This window comes from Crocodylus siamensis, chromosome 10 (genome assembly GCF_052110815.1).
Source record: "Crocodylus siamensis isolate JL-2025a chromosome 10, ASM5211081v1, whole genome shotgun sequence".
Lineage (NCBI taxonomy): Eukaryota > Metazoa > Chordata > Crocodylia > Crocodylidae > Crocodylus > Crocodylus siamensis.
Window position 1 is genome coordinate 57,432,817 of NC_143404.1, and position 24,224 is coordinate 57,457,040.

Genomic DNA, 24,224 nt, shown 5'->3' on the forward strand with positions numbered 1-24,224 from the left:
GAGGTCAGAGAGGTAGCTTGTTATTCCTTTAGCAACTGTTTCCTCTGGAAAGCAACACCTTTGCTGTGGAGTTGTTTCCATGGGGGACAGATTGCAGGGAAAAGGAGTGCGGAGGTGGCAGGAGGAAGTCAGTCTGGGTGCACAGGACTAAGTTCAGGGGTGGCTCTGTAAACAGCTGCATAAATAAAAAGCCAATTTGGTTTCAGAAGAATGGAGCACTCGCCTATTATTATCAAGCATATGGCATGTTAAAAAGCTGTAAATGCTCAGCTCACTCCAGCTCAGGGCTCTGAATGAGGACAGATGACCCGGTGGATCTGAGCACAGGTCTGGGAGCCAGTCTGGAGGCTGACTGACAGTGACCATTTGCAAACTACCTAGTAGAAGCTGAGGGCTGATACTCACCCCCCAGCAGCATCTCCTGCAGCAGGTTGTCGATTTTGGCCATGCCGAAGAGCTTGACAAACTGGATCTGCTCTATCATCTGCCAGGTGATGCTCTGAAGGGTGGGAAGTAGGAGAAGCAGCTCGCCGAAGCGGCCCCGCGAGTCGTACTGCCGGTCATTGATGTAATCCTCCAAGCTGACCTGCACCTGATACCGCATCCTCTTGATCTTAGCTGGGTCGCTCAGCCCTTTGGCATCTACAACAAACCATGAAACAAGAAGCTGCATGCTGTTTTGTAGGAATTCTGGGAAATGGTCCCTGGGCTCAACTTGGCCTCTGACTCCATGCACCCTGACATGGTAGACCTATGGTTCTTCTCCAGGGCTCATCTCTCCCAGCATCTATGCTTCACATAGCTTGGGGGAGGAAAGCACTTATATTTCTATTATTCCATATCCCTGCATCAAGTAGAGCAGCCTTGGAGCTGCTGGCTTATGTGAGTGAGGACAGAAACTGGCTGCCCTTGCCTGGTTGTTGCAAGATTTGGAAAGAGCAGGCTGTTTCTGATGGCTAATCCTTGAAGGCTTGTTCATACCTGGGTCAAAGAAGATGATGGCTTTCAAGCAGGCGTATTCATTGTCATCAATCTGCAGCTCCTGGAATGGCAGAACCAGTTCATCAAGGATGCGGATGGCCACACGACTCACCTCCACCAGCTCTGGGCAATTCCTTGGGATGATATGGTCATTTCCTTTAGAAAAACAGAATATGTCAATGGCCTTCTCTGCTCATATGCAAACTAGCAGTAAAAGGGATATGTGCTCCTCAGATGCTACATTCATCAAGATTTATAAAGTTTACCATGGCTTCACATATTGATATCCAAACACCAGTACTAAGCTTGGGGTTAAATGTGTGTAAGTGGAGATGCATCATTATGGCCTCTGGAATTAAGAGGCCAATTAAGACCTCAAGAACCCTGAGTCTGCTGCTAGCATGTCAAAGTTGATAACATTTTCCCACCCAGCTTTTATTTGTATGCTTTCTGCTGGCATTGAGACATCAGAAAACTTCTAATAAACTTTCCAGGAATATCCTCTGATTGCTAGCATTGCTGAAGCCCACATCTGCACTGATCTTCTCATTCTGGCTACCTAGACTGAAGGTACAACATGCCACAGTTGTATCTCTGTTTAAACAAGAAGATAGACTCTAAGGCATTTTTGTACCATTCTGGAAGTGTCAAGGGGCCTTAATTTGTTCCTTAATGATGTGGGCCTTTTAACACTGCAAGGTGGTATCACAAATATGAATGTGAACCAGGACCCTGGACTCTAAGGGTATATCCACAATCCAGTCTGTCCGAGCTCTCACTCCCATGCACGGACACCAACTGGAACATACAGCAGTGAGGTCACTCTGGGAATGTCCATCCCAGCTCTCCTGAGACTGTCATCTCTGATGTATTTGAGAGTGGCCATTGGGGATTCTTTCAGAGTGGCTTTTCCACTGCATTCCCAGATCTGGTGCCTCTAAGCAGGAGTGGTAGGCAGGGAATGCTCAGATGCATCCCCCCTAGGACCCACTGGGTATGCAGTTTACACACATTGTCAAGAACTGACTGAACACCTGGACTGTGTTGGGCTCTCTGAAATGTAAGATAATTCCGATCCAATAGGCCATTCACCGAAAATATGACAGGGCAAAATAAAGCACCCTCCCTCTTCTAAACCAGAAGCAGAAAACTCATGGATCAGTGAATGTGCTTCATTGTGGGAATCATCAGTGTTACAGCAGAGAGGAGCATTTACCTAATAACAAGACATCTTTAAAGACCATCGACCTCTTGGCGGCTCCCAGGAGTAGGTGTTCTCCTGCATGTGCCCGCAGCAATGCCACCTGGAAGGACATTTGGGTATTAGTGGGAGAACATGGATGGAGCAAATACTTTCATTCATAAGCAGAGTATAAAGAAAGCAGCCCCACTTCTGTACCGCATGGTTATATCTGGGGTGGGAGTTGGATTCTTTCTCCTGCTAGTGCTGGGGTTTAAAAGAGGGAGGTCTAAAATGTATCTCGGCAATTCCAACTCTGTGCAAGTGTCCAAAGCATAAAATCTGAAAGGCATTTGACCTGAAAGCACCAGAAATCCCAATACACAAAGCACTGGGAAGTACTAGAAATGTCAAAACAGCAACAAGCCAGACTGTCCCCTATCCCAGTCCAGAACATTGCAGCAGCCAACCAGTAATCTCAATGCACTGACAGTGGCCAAAGTAAAGCAGACTCTTACCAAGTGCAGAAACAGTGTCCAGTGCTTACAGGTGGAAAATGGGAGAGGTACAATGCCCTGTTTAAACCCAGAGGAGCAACTGTGCATCTAGTGTAACCAAGCAAAGGCAGAGACAGAGGCACTGCCTATTCCACTGTCCCAAGGGCAAGATGATGGTCAGGACTTATCACAATGTTTCATTAGAATGTGATCAGGAGAAACTGTGACTGACTTGGGTGACAGGAGAAAGACTGGGGCTTCCTCAGTCAGTTGGGCTCCAAGGGAAAGTGCTGACAAACAAGGACACCAGGGTCGAGTGCCCAAAGAGCAAGTAACCCAGCCTGGGTAGGTCAACCCTGTTTCTTAAGAGTTTCTCAAGGGCTCTCTTTCTTTCTTACACTCAGCAACCCTTATTCAGGTGTCTTGCCACCACAATCACGTTGAACGGAATGGAATCAAAAACGTATGTAGAAGCAGCAGCCAGCGTATTCATGCAAGGGGAAAGGGCCATTTCCATTGCCCATGCTTCCTCACAAAAAAGGAGGATAATTTCTGTGTCAGGTCCTAAGTCCCACCACCAGGTGGGGATCAGACTTCTATCACTTGCTCCCCTTGTTGCAATGGACATTTGGGACCAATGAAGGCAAAGGGATGTTTTTCTGCCCTGCCGTTAATGATTGAAGTATTTCATTTTAACCCTTCAGTGATTCTGGGGAATGTTCTGAATCTTTTGCTCTACTTCTGTTAAAAATTTCAAAGATTTTTGTGGAAACAAAGGTTAAAGATTGGACAATGTGACATGGCTGCTTCTTAATGGGCAGCCAGGAACCTCCACCGAAGAAAACAACCATTAAACATTAACGGAGATATTTGGAAGAGTGTGTCCTGATGGGGATGATCCAACCACTATGTGCAGAACAAACAGATGGAGAAAAAGGGGCTGTAGAGATTGAACCCAAGCAGGAGGGACATATCACCATTTTTCAACATGCTATCTCTCTCAGCATCAGGCAAATCCAAGACAAGTCTTGCCCTACCATAAATGTCAAGAGGATGCAAGCTGGGTAGAACAAAGCTCTGATTAGCAAAGATGCTGACACTTGAGGGATGGATTTGCAAAGCAGAGCTGGTAGAAGGGCCTTGTGCAAATACATGGAACAGAGGCTCCTGTTAAAAGGCTGTGCGTGCTCATGGTACCGAGCAGCCTTTGGTTCGACAGCAGAGAGCAACTGAGGGCAAAAGCACCTAGTTGGTGTGTGAAATTGCAGCTCTCAGCAGCTGCTAGTGCTGCTTGGAAACTGGAATTTCTGGTCTGCTGCAAATTCCAAAATTAAAAAAGAAACATTATTCCCTAATTGGAACCAAATGTCAGAATTTTGAAATGTCCTGCTCACCACAAATTTAACATTATTCACTTCAGAATTCTTGATATGTTTCATTTGTATAATATCCAAGTGTGTCATTAATGGAAAAACATGTTGTTTTAATATCACAAAAATATTTTCGTTTGGGCTTTTGTATTTTAAAAATACGCAATAGATACCAATGGGAATTAAGATTAATATTACAAATGCATCTTCATATACTACAAAAGTTGACACGGACAGAATGAATCAGTGTGATGATGGCAAAACACAATGCCTTTGCCTTACAAAAATAAAGGTACTTTAACATGATCAAGATAAAAAAATCAAAGTATTTGTGGATTTTTCTTGCTGTGAAAAGTGTCAGTGAAATGGACACCTTCCCAGAAAGGGTTTTGATTTCCACAAAACTGCTTTTCCCAATAAGGAACTGTTCCAATGCAAATTGTTTCACCAGCTCTTGAGAATCCTCTGTAATTGGCTCGCATGCATTTTTGCCCATTCATGCTCCTGGCCTCACTGGCATGTCTGCACACAGGCTCACACACACTCTTCAGCTTGTGGACTCTGACACAGTAGCCTGACTTCTTTTTTCCTTGTGACAAGGTATTTAGGAGAATCCATAGATTTATTGGGATCTGAAAGGCTGCGCCATAATGCGCTGCTGCTGTTGCCTCAAACTTGCAACCTCTGGGCTGTCAACCATGCACCTTAGCACCCGCACCACCCCAGAAGGGATGACTGGGGTAGGGAGCATGACAGAGGAGCCAGGGAGCAGTTACTAACATGAGGGGTCTTGTCAGCAACGATCCAGGGATCATGACCCTTGCTGTGAATACAGTAGACAGACAAGCTGGCTCTTGCTTGCTTCTTCTCCAAAGAATTCCCACTGGCAAGCTTGTAATAAGGACACACTGCTATAGATTCTGCAGCACACAGAGTGGGCCCTGCAGTAGGCTTTCCAAGTGACAAGGAAAGACTTGATGAATTCAGTAGTGCATCCAGCCCTCTCTATGGTGCAGCCTGTTTGCTGCATAAATCTAATCTGCCACGGGAGTCCGTTTTGTTTACTGTAATTTCTAAATGTATTTGTTTTAGGAGCTTAGCAAACTGCTTATTACTGTCAGCAGTTCAAAGCTTCTATGCAAATGGCCAGAGGTGGGTAAATTCCTAAAGGCTATAAAACATGTTGACTTCCCAGTGAGCTGCAGCTTGGGTGGGGTTTTTTTTGAGTAGCTGGACACTCTGACCTTCCATGTATCCTATTCTCTCAATACGATACAAGCTCTCTCCAGACCTGGAAGTCACTAGACTGGACACCAATCTTGGCTGAAAATCGTCCTTTATAGACTTGTGAACAAAAAGTAATTGAATGTGAAACCATGTCCCCCACAGTGCAGGCACCCTGCAAAACCTAACCTTCATGGGCATGTAGTTTGAGAGTATACATACATAATGGGGTATGTGTGCACACAGCTTTGCCATGTTTGCAATGGTTTCTTGCATCACTGAGGCTGCTTTAGATTTCAGAGCTAACAGAGGAAATTAAAAGTACTCTGTAAGTAAGGGCAGAGGCAAATGCCACTCTAAAATTCTCTTTATAATGCAAATATGGTATATTTGTAATTTTTAACCCTACACAGAGATAATGTTATTAGTCTGGGAACTTAAGTCCTTTTGTATTATGATTAATTTCCTATCAATAAAATGAGCATAGATGCCAAGAAACCATTGGGGTGAGATCCCGAGAGAGGTTTTTTAACTTAAGCAATAATAAGTCTAATTATCCTAAGCGTGTGTGTGTGTATAAGATTTCAAGTGTTTGAAATACTGCAGTAATATTAACTAATTAATAAATAATTGATTCATGCCAATGCAAAATGTATACATTAATGTGTCTCATTTGATTTCACTGTTATCACTTCTGTGCACTCAGGCTGATTAACTGTCTCAGCAAGTAGTCAGCCCTAGTATTGTATGTATGCAGCCCCTCAATCTGCTTCTGCAGTCATGATAACTGAGTGAACAATGTGCACTCTCTCTGAAGACCTGGGTTATTCTTCTCTCCTTCTGGCTTTAGACTGACCGTGACAAAAAGATCTAGGAGAGGTCAAAAGGCAGCACCAACCTGGTCATCCAGGGGCAGCTCACAGAAAGCTGGGATGTATTTGGCCCACTCCACCAGCACCAACAGCTGCTGCTTCATCGATTCGCAGACATCTGCGATGTTAGCAACCTTCTTCCCTCGGATATCTCCGCTGATCACAGAAACTGGTGATGATATCTGCAAGGATGAGAGAGGACTTACAGAGGACCTTCATATTTCAGAGCTGAAGGGGCCAGAGATAAGGAAGTCCAAGAACCTAGGAAGGCTCATGAAAGGTGGGATCAGGAGATATAATGTTGATGAGATGGGCATCTTTCACCTACAACACCCAAAAGCCAAAAGCACTGATTCATTATATATATCAACTCTGTTTGCTTACAGACCTGCAAAAATTAGTGCTGGTTAAACCTGAAAAGTTTCAGAGCTTTTCTTCAGAGAAGCCCCCACATACTCATCTGTTGATCTCCATGTTGGAGGGAATTGAATGTGCACTTGAAACTGGACTGAATGTCACTAAGCTTCTAGGCTAGGGACAGAAATTACACATACACCAGTATAAGTGATCAGAAACCAGTTCAAACCCGTAACACAACAGAAGTTCAGTGTGTATGTATAACCCACTTTCAAAATGGCCAAAACTAGTTTAAAATAAATCTGGATGGGATGTAGTATCAGATTTAACTGATTTAGGTTCAATCAGTTTATTGAACTTCTGTCCCAGATCTCCTCCAGGTTCAAGTTAACTCATAGTCCCCCAGCATCCCAGGATGCTTTGCACCACCCCTGCAAACCCCGCACCCCCTTGCAGGGTTGGGTGAGCTAGCCTTGGCCCAAACTGTCTGTTCCAGATGAGCGGGGAGCAATGCTCTAACACTCCACAGCTTCCGGCCTGGGGCACTGCAGGCATGTGGCTACATTTCTGGAATCAAAAGTGAATATCTGTTCATTTGCTTATCAGCTCAATCTACACAGCTCAGACTAACCTGGGAAGATTGAATCAACTCAGCCTTGGGCTTTTTGTACTTAGGCCTAATGCCTGCATGTTTTACTTTTCATGATCCTGCCTGTAGAAAAAGCCACAGAAGATATATGGGGTAGAGTAGGATGGGTAGTAGAATAGGGAGAAACATTAATGAACTAAAGGGAAAAATAAAACTGAAAGTTATTTCAATTTTTCCAACTTTTAAACTAACTTGGTCACTAGGTTTTGGGGGTGGTGAGGGGAGAGGAGGCTATTTGTAATGTGTCACAAATGTTTTGGTCAGTTTTTTTAATTGAAAACAGTATTGGATCACTTTTTAACATTGTTCTCGATTTTTTAGTGTCTGTCTACTGAAGAACTGAGCTTTTACTAGATCAAGGTTTTAGGTGCTGGTTTGAATAGTAAGTGTAAGTAAAATGGGACTGGAGAACTACCCTGCCACACCTATGTTCCCAGTAACCGTGGCTGTCACTCTTCTGCCTCTGCCTGGCTTTTGTCTCTGATGTGTGTAATACTGAAGAGACTCACTGTTTCTTCCTCATGCTGGCATAAGTCAGGGGTCTCTTCACTGGAGTCTGCTCCCCCCAGTTTCAAGTCAGAAGCATTTTAGGCCCTGTTTTGTAAGACTAAATGGGCGCCAGTGTGCCCACAAGAGTGGTCTGTTGCCTAACTTGCATGTGCAACCATTGTGACTGCCAAGGCAAACCAGACCATTTCACTTGCAAAATGGCAGGCCGGTCCAGCCTGCGTGTGTAGTGACTGGATTGTCGCCCAAAGCCTCAATCCATATCCATATAACTGAGGTGTAGGCCTGCATGCATATTTTATATACAGAGCTGCACGCCCAGCTAATTTGAAAATCTGCCCTTAATCACCAGTTTATCCTTATGCTTCTGTGAGCGATTAACCAACCTTATCACTCCCCTCCTTCTGCCCTCTCTCGCCCCATTCAGCATTGGTGATTTCCATCCCGTTCTTCCCAGCACTTTCACCTCAGGCCCTGTCTCCCTCGTTCACAGAGTTGCCGCACTGAGGAAATGTAGTTCAAAAGCCACCAGCAGGGGTTTTTTTGTTTTTTTTTAAAAAACTATTCCCCCCCAGCCCATTTTCTGGAACCTCTCCAGATCTGGAACTGTTATTGAATAAATAAGATTGTAAAAATCTCCCTGTGTATTACCCTAATCAGGGAGGCCGGAAGGCTTAGCAAATAAATACAGACCTCTGGTGAGTGACCTGAGATCTCAGAGAAAAGGGCTCCTCAGCAGTACCTTAGTCTAATTAGCCAGGAACATAGAAATTACCAATTAGTAGGCTGGATCATTTAACAAGCCTACATGTACTCTGCCAGAGTGGATTTCTTGGCAGCCGCTGGTGGCTGACTCAACAGTTGTATATCATGCTCTTGCAGAACACACAGTCTTACATAAAAACTAGCCAGCTGCCTATCAGGAATGACAGCGGGGTGGGGAGAGCATGCAGGGATGGAGCCCTGTGCCCCCGCCCCCTCCCCCCCCAATCTGGGCCCACTCCCCTTTACCTCCTGCTGCTTGGGGTCTGGGCCTGCTTCTCACTGCAGTGGTGGGAGGAGGAGAGGACTGGGCCCAGGCCTGATATGGGGGAGGACTGGGCCTGAGGGTGGGGAGAAGCTGGCCCGCCACAGCAGGGGAATGGGAGGAGTGGGCTCAGAGCTGACAGGGGGAGGAGGCCTGAGCTCAAGCTGGGGGAGAAGCTGGCCCATTTCGGTGGTGGAGAGCAGTCGGCCCAGCCCGATGAGGCAGCAGCTGGGGCAGGGGAGGAGCGAGCCTCCTCCCCGCTCGGGCTCGGGGCCAGGCCTTCTCCTCCCCCACCCCGCCTCCTCCCCCAGGCCACTCCGAGCCCTCTCCTCCCGTTCCCCTGCTGCCACCGGGTTGGTCCAGGCCTGCTGTTCCCCCTGCCACAGTGGGCTGGATTCTCCCCTGGCTCTGGCTCGGTTCTCCTCCTGCCCCCCCGCATGGGACCTGGGCCCACTCCTCCCCTCCCCCCCACTGCCACGGCATGCCCACTATTCCCCCAACCCATGTTGGGCCCACTCCTCCCCCACCCGCACTGCGTCCTGTGGTGACGATGGCAGTTGGGCCAGCTGAGGCCAGAGCTGTGGCCTCGTCCCCTCCCCATGGCATCCCAACCCCACTTGCCCCCCTGCCACAGCCGCCATCACCTGCAAGGAGTAAGGGGGGGGGGGCGGGAGGCCAGTGTTGCTGGCCTCGCCCCCCCGTTCCATCTTCTCCGTTGCCCCCGCCTCCAAGGAGGAGGGTGGGGGACATGCAGGCCTCGCCCTCCCCCCCATGCCCTGTGTCCCCACCATCATGGCGGTGCTCCACCATGCTTCAAATGCTTGTTTGCACTCTGATTGGCTGACAAGCAGCCAATCAGAGCATGAATAAAATGTTACGGACAAACAGACAACCAGTCAGACTTAGGCTTTTATAATACTAGAATGCTGCTCCCTTGCAAGCCTGGTGACCAGAGGACCCACTGTCTTGCTTTGTAGTAAGGAGCACAATCATTAGTTTTATAGAGGCCATAAATGTGCTACGAGCCTTGCAGAAAAAGACATGGGCCAAGATTTTTCAACAGTCATTCCTTGGTAGAGATTCCCCTCTGGATACTGCCCAGGCTGCTATCTTTTGGTCTCACCATAGGGAGTTTGTCTGATCTTAAACTTCCCTTGAACTAAACAGGCTGCTGCACAGGCTCTTTCCTGGGCTTGTTTTACACAGACTCTCTGGGCGTGTCTACACCTGCCCCTGACCGCACAGTCGGTACTATGCGGCCATTTAGTACTTGCCTTACCCACCGGTACTGCACGGTCCCAGCGGCTCACAGGTGGTTTTTGATTCTACTGTTCATTAGCAACGAGCTACTGTGCAGTAGTGGCAGCATCATAGTTAGTGCCTGCTAATGCTATGTCACCATAGCGATGCGCTATGACGCTGTAGCACATTGCTACAGCGATGTGTCATCTCATGTAGATGCACCTTTATCCCTTCATGGCATTTCCCCATAAGATGTCTCTTATCCCTTCATGGCATTTAAGTCTCATGGTCCAGACACCCAAAAATTGAAGAACACATTTCCCCAGCACTCCAGCCTCAGGCACTCTGGGTTTTCAATTTGCTCGTCCAGGGACGTGTGATGGTTGGAGCAAAATGAAACACAGACCTAGCGAGGAGTCCAAAAGCCAAACCCTCTTCACTTTAGCAAGGACTGTACAGGCATACAGGCCCAGGGGCAAGATAATAACCACTGGCACACATTTCCCTGCCTTGGTTCCCTCAAGTCAGATTCTCTGAGGATTCTCCCTCCTTGAGTCTCTCCTGTGAAGCATTTTTCCGTGTTCCTTAGCCAGTCACATAATTAAAACAGGCCACACAGCTGGGAATGAATGACCCCTTTTCTTTTCTCCAGTCCAAACTTCCCATATCCTAATGAGTGTCTCTGAGTTTCCCATCCCTCAGACGTTGGGGTTTTGAAGACCTGGAGTTAACATTTGCTTTTTTTCTTCTGTTTCTGGGGAAATTCCAGTGCTTCCACTCCTTTCCCTGCAGAGGAGCTTGGTTGGATTGATTTCTCTGGGCTTCAGCCATCCCACTGTCCTAACTTGCTCCCACCTGGAATAGGAGCCATCAAAGTTTAATGACCTTCCATTGCTCCTGGCCTGAGAGACACATGACACAGGCCCAACAGGATGTGGCTCGCTGAGGCATGCAGCGATGCAGCAATTTCAGAGCCTCAGCCAGAATTTTTAAGCTTTATATATCAAGTCCCCAAATTTTCACACCCAGGATTTGGGGAGTCACATTTTTTGTCTGAGCACCCAAGCCTTGGAAATCAGCTGTCTCCGAAAACAGAGACCCCCCAAATTGCTAGCCACAACATGAACTCAGGCCTGCAATATTCTGAGTGCCCTGGCCTCAGTAGAGTGCCTTCCACTCCATCTGATGTCAGCAAAGCCCAGTAGTCAGCACCTACAGCTTGGACAGGCCTTAATGACCTCATTAGGTTTTTTCTTTTTCTCACCTTTACTCCTTTGCAAGGGTTTTGACAGTTGTCACCTTCCAGGAGGGCTTTGAATGACGTGAGGAAGGTGGTTTGATATGCAGTTTTAGAAAGAGCATTCCTTGAATAAGAAGCACCAAGGAATGAGATGCCATGATGCCTATCAGAGGAAAGAGGCGGGGGGGAACAGGCTGGCACCGTTGGTAGAGCAGAGAGAGGAAAGTTGGTGGTGAGGTCTGAGATGGGCTTCATGATGCATGGTCTTGAACAAAGACTTCCCTTGTATTCCACTACTGGTGAATTGAAGGACTATCTTAGATTATACCATTGGATGTAGGGCCATGTGGATAGATATTGCCAATGCTTTAGGCCCAGGCTGCCTCGGTTAGAGATGAGACTGGATGGGAAACTCTCTGAGCTGAAAGCCTGATAGAGCCACCCCAAGTGTTTGCCTGTCTTGGAAGCCTTGGTTTCAGTTCTTCCCAAACAATGTCAGTTTTTAAGCTGTGCATATTTGTTCAAATTCTTAAACAAATTTGCTTCCTTTTTTTTTTGGGTCCCTTTCTGCAAATATTTCTGTATATCACTTTCCTGGCAGGATGTTTGTGGAAGCAGAGGAATTTTAAAACCCTGGAAAGAATATTTGCATAAAGCAAAACCTTTAAATTCATAGTTATCCCAGGTAGAACCAGCATCAGAAACCTGAATCTGAGAGTTATTCTTGTCCAGTCAGGAAGTGGAAATACCACATGTGACCTGAGGACCAGCTCCTCATCTGTCATAAATTGACACAGCTCATTTGACTTCAGTGAAGCTCTACCAGTTCGCTTCAACAAAGGTCCTGCCTTTATGTGTCCGATGAAAGCAGCTGAAATTTCAAGCACTGCAAGGGAAGATTTAAAATAAAAAATGCTTTTGAAAAAATGGTGTTTAGTTTGCAAATCTGTCATCAAAAGAGGAAAAAAAAGGGAAAAAACCACAGAATCAATGAATCTACTGAGCACTTTGCCGCAGAAGCATTCTCCGTAGTCAGATGGGAAAGAGGTATTACCTGTTGTGCAAGGACTTCTGCCTGCAGTAGGACATTGATGGAAGGCAGGCTGCTGTCTTCATAACTGGACCTCCGGGTGCTGATTCGATCACGTTCATTTTGCACAGCTGCAAGAAAGTATTTTGGCTCAACCGCTACTCATGAATGGACATATGCACCAAATACACTCACACCCATTTGGTATTCCCTCTACACAATAAATGATCAACTTTCATATGCCACGGTTTTGCTGCTATACAGTGCAGTGTGGGAAGAAAGCTAGGATGCAGTTGTATCTGGTTTTAGACATTAAACGTAAGGAGCTTGACTTGCCTAAATTTGGTGCCTGATTCAACATTTGGGATCTTCTGAGTGCCCTAATACAGCAAAGGCTGCAGTTGGAGCAATAATGCTGATGAGGTGAATTCAAGTGCCTGCTAAGCAGCACTTGTGCTGTTTATAACCCACAGTAGTCAACCCAGGGTGGGCAACGTACAGTCATCCAAACTATCTGCTCTACGAGGTTATCGATCCACTCCAGAGCCAATTGCAACAATCTCCCCATGAAACTGGTGGCTCCTTGGATTTGTATTTTCTGAAGATATAATACAGCTTGATAAAAAGCAATAACTAGCCAGCGCTAAAAAAAAAGCTCTGCAGTCAGCGGCTGTAAATAGGAGTTCTCAAGGTTACGCTGTTCGTTATCAGTGGCAGGGGCCCCAGGTTCAGTCACGCCATGATGTTTTCCAAATGTTTGTTCAGTATTAGCTGGTCATGGACCTAATGTAACTTCTATTGAATATTAACAGACACCAGCAGAGCTTTAAATACAAGATGAGTAGGTCTGAAAGAGAGAGGATTCCTCTGATCTTCAGGAAAACTTAAGCCAAGTTTTTCAGGAAAAAAAACTAAAGTTTTTAGTCATGCCTGGTTCCCGTTGTATGGGGAGAAATATTCACCAGGTAAGGGAGGCTAGAGGTCTTCTAGAAGGGCTGACTTCCTACTGCAATGGTGTGAGATGTTGTGTGTCATTTACTTTCAAATGTATGGAAGGTTTTTTATCCTAAGGGCTTGGCATCGAGAGGAACATATCCCGGGATCAGGAAAATTTGGGGCTTAAGGTATGTACTCAAGAACAACAGGGTCAAACCCACCCCCCATGCCAGTCCACTCACTGACTCAGTGGGAGAAAGATTTGTTGCATAGACATTATCTGAACTATAACAGATGAATCCAGGCTCACTGTGGCTACTGTATGATATGGGAAACACTGCAAAGGCCTTGAAGGCAGATGTACAAGGAGGCTTGTGGAATGACTTGCAAGGCCTTGGTCATGGTGGATGATGGTGGTGCATAACGGTGGGTATTTTAATGACTGTTCAAACATTTTACCTGTGGTGAAATATCACCAGTTTCCACCACAAACTTGGAGAGATTTCACCATTGCCAGTGCATGGGACAGACCTCTGCAACTCTCAAGAGTGAAATGGGATGCTTATGCTTTTTGCTGACCTCCTCTAGACAGGGGTGCATTTTACCCCATACCGAGTTTTCTCCTCTGGGTGTCAAAGAAAATTTTGAGCAAAATGAATAAAATTGTGCTGCTTTCTAGTCAGCTTCTGCAGTGCAATTCTGCTTGTGTACAAATTACCTGATTATATGCTTTTAATGTAAAAGCCACCAGCACTTCCTTAGGATAAAAAGTATAATAGGCAATTCACTCAAGTGACCTTTATCTAAAATAGGTCTTTGCGGCAGTTTCCTTGGTGAAGAAGGAGTAAAGAATATTGTAACTTCGCTGCTACGGAAAAACAATCGTCAGTCAAAGCTTTGAAGCATCTAAATGTGTTCTCCTCTAAACTGAGCCCTCACATTGCAGCAGACCAGGTTCACTGTAAGGCCAAAGGGCATAGTGACTCACCTCAGAAAGAAGCAGCCACAAAAAGCTATGGAGGCCTTCTCTACCTGGGGAAAGTTGTACTATTTATACCAGCGTAGTATGTAGGGTGTGTGTGTATCTGTGGGTCCAGGTGACGTGTCTGGAGGTGGGGCAAAGCTGTAGTCAAAGCAGTAGCATAACTGACTTTACGGGATGTCAGTGGGTGGCATGAGACTGGAGGGGTTTCCTAGTGACTAAGCCATCCCAAGTTGACGGTAAGTCATAAAATAACTGAGTAATGGCGCACCTTCCTTCTTCATTCCCGCTCGAAAGCACTTCTTAAGCCTGCAGTAGCGACACTGGTTTCTTTTATCTTTGTCTACAACACACTGTCTGTTAAACCTGGAAAGGAGAGAGAGATGTCAGTGGCAATAAAGAAAAACAACAGAGCAGATCCACAGATGCCCTGGCCTGAGAAGGGAATATTAAAATCTGGCACTTCCATGGTCACTTTGCATCTGTTAGTTTCTCAACAAATTAAACAAGAATTATTCCATGTGGGGTGGCACAGGGCAGCTAAGGGATTTGGACACATAATCCCTATTATTTTCATGTCTCCCTAGCAGTGTCAAAAATAGATGTCACTGGGTCAGAGTCTGTCACTGTCACTCCTATGCTCCTATGCTGCTAAGTGGGATGGGGGTCCCAGGTAGGACCAGCTAGATAGGAGCTAGATCCCGGTGACTGGAGTGGTCCTTAGTTATTTTGTACCCAGAACTCTGAGCAATAATAAATGGACTCCATTTGGACTGTCACACCTTGACCTTAAATAAAAGCAGTACTTGCAGCCTTGTTGTGTACTTGTGCTTAGAGGTATTGTGCAATCCTCAAGCACATGCAGCTTCCTGGAAGCTTACTGGTGTTACTCTCCGAGCTGTCCTTCCTACAACTCCTGTTCTAACCTGTGGATTATTATGAAAAATGTTATTATGGAAAAGGAATCATTGCACTACACCGTATGCCCTTACATTGTGCTTTACCACAGTTAGGCATCCTGACTCCTAATCCTTTTCTGACCTCTAGATAACACAGAACAAAACTATAGAGCCGCCTTCCAGTATCACCATCAGTGTTCACTGGGTAAAATCATTGCAGCTTCTGCCACACTGCTATACCCACATCCATGACTCCCAAAGGCAAACACTCCCGTCTCTTTTTTTTATGGTAATGTCAATAGCAGTTTGTGTAGAGTTTATTCGGAATTTGACATGCTCTCTATTTAATTTTAAGCTGGCTGGTCAAGTCTGGTTAAATATGGGGCATGTGAGCTGCCACAAGGGGATAGTATCCTTACCACATAGATTACTTCAGCTTTTGAAAAGCCTGGTTTTATAGTGCTTTTTTAAAACCCTAGGACAAGATATTCCAAGATGGGTACCTAACAGCAGTTTAGGTCTATGGCTAGGCATCTATCTAAGCTGCCTCATTTCCAAGACAGTCTCACTAAAATCAGGAGGAGCGTCTGTGTGTTTAGCACATTGGAAAATCAGGACACTAAATATGGATTTAGGAGCCAACATTAGGTACCTATTTTTAAAAAAAAAATCTAGATGGAGGCTTCAAGTTACACTGCAAATTCCACTTCCATCTTAGCTTTCTTTCTGTCTCCCAGATTTCAGATCTGTGTTGTTAAATCCATCCCCCTGTAACGAGATCTGGGGTAAAACTTACAAAAGCAATGAAGCAGATCACTTTCAAAAGTGACATAAACTCTTAGGAGCTGAAGAACCATTGATTTTTAATGAGACTTAAGTTCCCAAGGCCAAGCTGCACAAAGGTGTTTCAGTGATATGGATTTCATGCTTGGGAGGTTTGGGGGTCAGTGCCAAAGTTGCTTTTGAAAATGGGTTTGGCATGAAACCTGCATCTCAGGCTAGAGATCTTGAGTATGCTCCTGGGTGTAGGCATCTTCCTACACACCTTGCTTGACAGTGACTGGGGCAGGGCTACCTGACACTATTCTTAAGTGACTGCTTGAAGACCAGAGTAGTGAGTGTCTCCAGCCCTCTTCTGCTGGAGGGAGAAATGGAGTAGAAAGAGAGAGCAGGAGAAAGTGAACCTAAGGTCCGGGGACTTTTCAGTTATAGCCTTATTAGCCCCAGTAAGGCCTCTGACAGTAGGGCATACTCCATCCATACCTGCAGGAGTACATGTGGTTCTTCCTGACGCTTCTCCTGAAGAAGCCTTTGCAGCCATCACAGCTAGAGGCGCCGTAATGCTTCCCTGTGGCACGGTCCCCACAGATGGCACACAGTGCACTCACCCCAAGGCTGTTGGATGCATTAAGGTTGGATGTTTCTGATGGCGATGTGTCTGTTTTGGGGAAGGAAAAAAGGGAGGAAGTCAGTGAAAAGTCACAGCAGCTGCTTTTTACTTAAGAGGAGTGGTGGCAAGGGGTCATAGTGTGGACCTCATAGTGTGTGCATTCTCTTTCTCTTGTACACACACACAGCAGATTCCAAACACCAAGGCCTTGCCACAGATATGCACAGTTGGTGCCACTGGGTTCTTTGAAAATCAGGCCTGTAGCTCATTATTTTCTCATTTCTCATTAAGCTAGACACTCAAGCTGATTCTCTTAAGTCAGGGGCGGGCAATTATTTTGGGCAGAGGGAAGCTTACTGAGTTTTGGCAAGCTATTGAGGGCCTCATGACAGGCAGCCAGGGGCAGATAAATATTTTCTAAATTTTTTTGAGAAAAAAAATTGGGCCGTGGGCCAGATAGAATGGCCTGGCAGGCCGCACCTGGCCCCTGGGCTGCATTTTGCCCACCCCTGTCTTAAGTGCTACACACCTGCATCTCTCATTGACTTCTACTTGCAATGATGGGTGCTTAGTACTTCTTAAAATCAGATGGTTTATTTGGATGCCTAGCATAAGTGCCTGACTTCAGGCATTCAGATGTAGAAACAATGCCCTAAGTGTCCATAAAAGCTAAGGATCAAAAAACAGAACCCAGGCCCAGAAGCCATGCTTCAAAAATTCATTCATATCGATCGCTGTGCTTCTGTTTAATGGGGGCAGCATACAAAGAGCATTGAGACCTGCTTGTGAGAGGGGTGGGCTTGCAGAGCATGATGATCATTCAAACAGTCTGAACTCCAGAGACAGCCTCAAACAGGGGAAACCAAATTCACAGCTGGCAGTGACCAGAGCCAATAATTATTTGGGATTTTCAGATTTGGGGTTTCTGTTTTGATGCACTGCCAGGACTGGCTTGAGAGACCTGTGGAAGCAAACAGGGAACCAGTGCAAACTTGGAGCATATGTATTATGTGCTCAGTGCAGGACTCCAAATTTAATACGGAAGCAGCTGTATTCTGCAGAAGCTGTGGTCTTCAAAGAGCCCCAGGTGGCCCTTGTCAGAGTATGTTAGAGAATTGAGATGAGGTTTGCATCTGAGAAATTAGTAGCTACCAGAGATAGGAAAGCACCTTATGGGCTACTTGGTAACCCAAGGGCAGCAATTAACCCAAAAGGATCCTGAGATCCTCACTTATCTTGGAAAATGTAGACAACCCTCCTCAAATACAGTCTCAGCCAGCAGTCTAAGTGCTTTCCCCTGTTTATGAGCCTCACACCCAAGTCCTGGCACTGGTTTCACTTTCATGCAGATCCTGCTTTCAGTCAGCTAGATTGTGCCATGTTATATTCCCAGAAGCAAGGCCTCACCCACTCAGTGAGCCCTGCTGACTTCAGGCAGACTCCTCATGTGAATGAGTGCTCTCCCTTCAGATGCCTCAGACCAGAAAGGCTAGGGACAGAGGTTACACATAAATCAGTTTAAGCCATCCGAAACTTGTTTAAACCTGTAACAGAATAGAAGCTCAAAGTGGCTGAAACTGGTTTAAGATAAACCTGATTGAATATAGTATCAGACTTAACTGATTTGTATCAAACCAGTTTATGAAACTTCTGTCCCAGACCTCTTCCTGATTCAAGTTAAATAACAGTCCCCCAGCATGTTTTCCAGCCCTGGATTGGGCTGTGCTATCTGCTCCAGAGAGCAGGGCTGGTCCCACCCCTCTGCTCCCTAGCTGGAGCAGTGAAGGCTGGCTGACAAGAGGGGGGAGGTTGAGGGCAAGTCCCGCTGGGGATGCAGCCCAGTTCATTGGGGGAGGGAGGGACTGCCCCCAGGCAAACTCCAGCTGTGATCTGGGGCCAGGGGGCGTTAAACATCATTTCCCACACTCAAACTTATTGCTGGCTGCAACTGTAAAATACAAACCCCAGAGCCACCTGGAAGCAGGAAGAGGAAGTGATGAGCAACCCTGCAGAATCCTGCTGCTGTGATTGTGGACTGCAAATCCCAGAGACCTTGAGGGGAGCAGGAAGAGGAAGCGAACACACAGCCAGAAAGTTGCGCTCTATTGTTCTCTGGCTTCTGGCCTGAGCCACTGTAGGCATGTGACTGCATTTCCTGAATCAAAGGTAAATGTCTGTTCCATGGGTGGCTGATGCCACCTTAGTCAGGGGGTGGGGGGTATGTGCTCCCCCAGCGACCAGTCAGCGACCGGGGGGTCCCCCCACAGCCAATCTCACTGATGAGCGGTGTTCCCCACGGCGAATCACTAAGGCCACTTACAGAATTGGCTATGGCCACTCTCGGGAGTGCCATAGCGCTCCCACCCAACTGGCGCTTGCAGGGGTGGCATTCCTGCCTGCCCTCCTGCCCATTGCCTAAGCGGTGAGTGTAGCCACTCAGGGGGTACATGTGCACCCCTGTGCATCCCCTACGTGTCGCGACTGGTCTGTTTACTTCTGTTTTAATTTGATCTGTGCAGTTTAGATTAACCTGCAAAGACTGAATTGATTCAGCCTCGGGCTTTTTAACTGTTTGTACCTAGCCAAAGAGAAGAACGAGACTTTAAGACATAGGAGGCTTAGAGCTGGACATCCTCAGGAATCTGATAATGTTACAGCACAAGCTACCATGAAATCTATCCTTCAGTGGCTATCCACAAACATTGGCAAGAAATGGTGGCAGGATTTTGCAGAGAAAGCCACCAGCCAGATTACTTGAGGTGGATGGGAAATATCACCCTCTGCGGTCAGGGAGAAGAAGCACCAAATCAGTAGAAGGCTCATTCTGCTGCACTAAAACCCCCTCAGGGGAGTTAGTCAAACCACAAGGCAGATGGCATCAAAACTTGGTAACCTTGTAGGTCTAACCTCTACAAAGACCACCTTCAGGTACCGTGTATCTGCACAGCTACCTGCATCTCCACCCCTAGAAATTCCAGTTTTAAATTATTTTTCTGATTTTAAATGCCCATAGAAACAGATCACATAGGTCTACTGAATTACTGGTTCCTGGGTCTTCAGATCCCGCCAGCTTCCTGCAACTAACATTAATGGAGCCCAGTAGAAATTAATGGGGACTACTGGAAAGCACAAGACTACCTGCAGGATTCCACTGGGGGGGGGGTACTGGGATTTCTACCCGGGCAAAAGGAGATCACTGATCATCACAAGTGACACAGAACCTATGCTAAGGTCTGAAACGCCTAGTGAAACTTAGGGGGCATGAACTAAACATGAACTGAAAGCACAATAAAGGCATGTGCAAGCCTCTGCCTTGCAAATCACAGGCACTGTATTTCATGAGTCCCAGGATCAAGCCCATGATTGGGGTAACTTAATTGGAGTTACACTGGAAAAGACCCTGTGCCGCCATCTGTCTGATCTAAGACACAATGTCCCACTCTCCTTGCTGTCCTGGTTTCCCTTCTGTTATGAAAAAATGCACAGATCTCATTCATACTTTGGCAGGGAGAGGGCTACCACTCCCCGCAGTAAGGGCCACAGGTGCCTGTAGTTGGTGCAAGGGATCATCTGGGAGAGGCCACAGCTGTGCTGAGTCAGGCATTGCCCCAGCACTCTATAAAGGGCTGTTCCTTGAGGTGATGGGGCTGATACTAGGAGCTCGAATTTGGGGGTGGGGGAAAAGAGGATAGGACAATGCTATCTCAAAAAGCTCTCCTGCCACAAAGTTCATTGAGAGGCCAGGCTGACCCCTTTGTTTAAAGCCCAGCCTCTAGGAAGTTCTTTTGCTGTTTGCTTGACCAGGTTCTGGATATGCCAGAGACATGGAGTTCTGCAGCCTGGGAATCTGGTCCCTGATTGACCTGTCCCACGACACAGAGATGTGCCACTGAAATACCTAACAAAATGTGCCCTCTGACTAAGGGCTGATCTAAGTATGGAAGTGGTATGGCATGGGTCTGGGTGTAAATCTAGAGCACTACACTTGCAGTGGTAGGACTCCTTGTGTGGAGGGCCTAACAAGTGGACATAAAAGGCTTTCCATATAGACATCTTACTGTTGCATACATACTAGGTTCCCCTGGTTGGGATCGTTTTCTGTAGTGGATACTGGAAAGGCTTTAAGTATAATATAATCTAGTCCAGGCATGTTGTTAAGAAGAGGTGTTTTTATCTCTGCAAGCCAGTTGAATCTACACAGTTCAAATGTTGGAGTGTGAAGGCAGTCACATCTTTGTGAATCCTACAGTTGACCACCTTTTCTGGGACCCCCAGCCCCTGAATTCCCCATGCCAACTTGCTTCCCTGGCATATATAAGATGCCTATATGGAAAGCCTATATGTCTACTTGTTAACCTAATGTTGCAGAGAGTGACCAATGCCTGACTATGTATATTGCTATGGGGGTACAAGCTGTACAAATTATAGCCTCCAGCATATGCATTTCTTAAGGCCATATTACATGCTAGGAATGATCATTTGTCCTTACTGATGAAGCTGCAACATGCTCCATTTTTTTCACTCTGGCTTTTCCTCACTCCTAGCAAGCTGCAAAGACAATTTGTCCAGCCAAATGCAATGAGGTGTCCTAGATGCCCACTGTCACCTAGAAAGGTAACCTCCAAACAGCATCGCCCTTACCCAGCCCTGCACTGCTCCTGCTACCGCTGCAGAGAATGGCTCTAACTGACCCTAAGCTTGCCTATAGAAGACAATTTTCTTATCATCACAAACTCCCCCATGTGGGCACTTATTCTGAAGTAAAAGTTAGTTTTTCATTTAACTTCAACAGATTCCAAGGAGATCAAACCTGACCAGGAAAAGGCCCTCCATACAAGGAATCCTACCTCTGTGAGTGTAGTGCTCTGGATATATGTAATGGTAGACCCAAGAAGCCACATACAGGGGCAGGGGCCCTTTTGTGTTCAGCTTGCATCCAAACATAACGAAAAAGACCATTCCTACCTCAAAAAACCTTCCAATCCACCCAGCCTCCGTTCTTCTAAACTGGAAACCAGCACTGAATGATTTGCTGGTAGATGATTCTCAAACATTATTTGTACAGTGCCAACAGTGTGAATGACTGGCTGTCCTCAAGCCTTTGCTGTCCCAGCAATGCCTGAGTAATGGGGATTAGTTTGAATCTAGGATAACTGAGAACAAAAACAATCCCCTTAAAGGTTGAGGGATCTAATAAGACTGAAAATGATCTTATAGCAACTTTTATCCTGGAGAGTCCTGTACCATTTTCCAAAGCAGGAAGCATCAAAAGAGTAACAAGATTTAAAATTTGCCGCCATTTCATCACAGAAAGATGGTGGCTATTTCATAATGCGCAGCACTTTACAGCAGTTTGGGACAGGAAGTGTGGAAGACTGTGTCCGTTTTGTGGGATAAACAGAAGCAAGTGGATTTATGTTTTAGTTGGGCAGAACGTAATTGTCTGAGCTGGACTGTTGCCAGGATGCTGAGTTAACCTTCACCCTCATCTTTTCTAAAGACATAGCCTATGACTATAACTTTCTCCATTGGATCATATTAGACACAAAGCTATTCAGCTGAATCAGCTGGGTTACTAGCCGGCTAATTCTGGGCTTTTTTCTGTATTGTGTTCAAATATAACAACCTCCTTGGCAAGTCACACACAATGAAACTGTTCGTTCCCACTCTCCCCACAGGGCCTGCTGCAGGTCATTCTCTGGATGATCAATCACCTTTACTACCCTTTATAAAATCAGAGTAACACTGTGGAAGTCACCATCCCTCTCTGCTAAATCACAGGCAAACTCTACAGATAGTGCCTCCACCCCTATTGCATGAGTGTAACTCTTCTCCAGGCTTTCTGGACCTTAAAGGGCCTGATGACTGATGACCTCAGTGCGGGATTTCTATTTGCTGGACATTGAAGGACTTCAAGCTTAGCTGTCAAGTTCAGACATGTCCTTAAGAATAGATACCGGTATCTCAGCAAGCTAGCTGTTGCAGTGTGAAGGCAGCCGCGTCTTTGTGAATCCCATCACTGACCCCACTTTCTGGGACTCACACCTCCCTGAACTCCCCGTGACAGTTCACTAGCCAAGAGGCAGGGATTAGAGCAGAACCCAAAACGAGGTATGTCAGAGTTATAAGACAGCAGGGGCACTTCAGTGCCATGGACTTACACTCAGAGCAAAATGGCTATCTTGGGCAACCCTGTGTCATTGGTTTGCAGTAAAAAGGTTCTGTCTTGCAACCTAGTCAGTATATGCTGATGACAAGATTCCCTAATCAAACACCAGAACGGGATTTCTTATGCAGCTTTGGAGCAGCCTGAAGAGAGAGCTAACCAGAGAGAAAGCACAAACCTGGGATCCCAGAGAGCAGACGGTTGTTTTTCTGCAGCATATTTAGCTGAGTGATTAACCCAATATTTAGAGAGGATTTGGGGTAACTGGGAGAGGAATCTGAGAGGAATCCTTACAGACTCCAGACTCAAACCCATGGGATAATGCTGTGTATCCTAATAAAACGCATGTGATCTCCTGGAGGGAGAGGACTGTGTTCGTGTATCCCAGTGGGAAGATAAACTGAGACTAGTCCCAGTTAAACGGGCAGAGCCTTCCTTTCCTGCCTCACATACATTTAAACTCACACCAGTTTTCGCCACGTAAATGGTTCAGTCTAGCTCTGGGCTGTAAAGAGAAGGGCTACCTGTACCTGGTCTGGGGGCTGCCACTGGAAATATGCAAAGTGAAGCCTTTTTTAATAAGATACCTGCCCCCACCATGCACGGCACACCTTCATCCTACATGTGGGTTATCACTAAAAATCCAACTGCAGTCCGAGTGTCTGACTGGCACAATGCACTGAAACTCTTCCGGACGCCTTTTCTACTTCACAATTAGGGGAGATTCTGTCTATCGCCATGCATCTGTGAAGCCAGGGAAAGCAGCCCACTTAGAAGCCTTCACAAGTAAAGAAACAGCTGATCTCTGCACTTTCCCTCCTGTTTGGGTTTTGAGACCGGTAAAACCCATTTGCTCTCAGCTCTGGGTCCTTGTTCCTTTGCTGCAGCCAAAGGATTAGCAGGGAAATTCTGTTCTCTCTAGGGTTATTATGCTGTGCCCCTCAACGAGGTACCTGCGCTGAGCAGGTTCAGTCAGTGCCCAGAGGAGCATTAATCAGACAGCAGTACTCGAGAGAAGGAGGAAAAGCCACTTACATACTGGTCTTTCTCTCCTGGCCCCTTCAACTCCCCATGCTCTGTAGGTGAGTAAATCCCAATGAAAAGCCTGTTGCCTATAGACTGGATCTCCAGAAAGCTCTGGCTAACCCAATTAACTTCAACAGAGGAAAGCAAACCCCAAAGCAGACTTACCATTGCCCATTGCCAGCACCTGCATGTTCTCAAACTCCAGAGTGGTGTAAGCTGGGTCTAACGCTGCGCTATAATCTGCCATCTCCATGTCTATCAGGGCTTTGGAAAGACGCATTATCATCAGCAAACACGGACCAGATTGCAGCGATCCCCTCGTTGGAGGTTATTGGCCCCTCAGCCTCTTGCTGTCTTCGCTGCTGCCCCTATCTGTTGTCTTTTATTTCAAATATTTCTCTGGAGGGATTTGCTGAGCTTCAAGGCCTATACTCCCCAGAGGGGTGGAGGCAGGAGGCAGGGGGGTTAATCTTTAATCATCTCACCCAGTGCTGAATGCTGGAAGCTGGGATTTTTTTTTGTTGGTGGGGCAGACATGATTGTCATTGCCCGTTTGTTTATTATTGCATCTCTTTTGCTGATTCCAGCTCCTGGGCACACGCCGCAGTGACAGCGGTTAGGGAGAAGCACATTCTCAGTGAGTGGAGTA

At 46.4% G+C, this 24,224-nt stretch overlaps 1 protein-coding gene across 1 annotated transcript in view; it reads right to left on the reverse strand.

Annotated features, from left to right (window-relative positions):
• The window catches only part of HNF4A (hepatocyte nuclear factor 4 alpha), a 28,553-nt gene extending 4,591 nt beyond the window's left edge, over positions 1–23,962 (reverse strand). The window contains exons 1-8 of the mRNA XM_090065284.1: positions 23,741–23,962; positions 16,257–16,431; positions 14,366–14,460; positions 12,201–12,307; positions 6,151–6,306; positions 2,198–2,285; positions 982–1,137; positions 406–642 (exon numbers count right to left, since the gene is read on the reverse strand). Coding sequence (XP_089921410.1) covers positions 406–642; positions 982–1,137; positions 2,198–2,285; positions 6,151–6,306; positions 12,201–12,307; positions 14,366–14,460; positions 16,257–16,431; positions 23,741–23,861 — 1,135 coding nt within the window. The 5' untranslated portion in view covers positions 23,862–23,962. The remainder of the gene's footprint in view (positions 1–405; positions 643–981; positions 1,138–2,197; positions 2,286–6,150; positions 6,307–12,200; positions 12,308–14,365; positions 14,461–16,256; positions 16,432–23,740) is intronic.
• Positions 23,963–24,224: the final 262 nt, after the last annotated feature.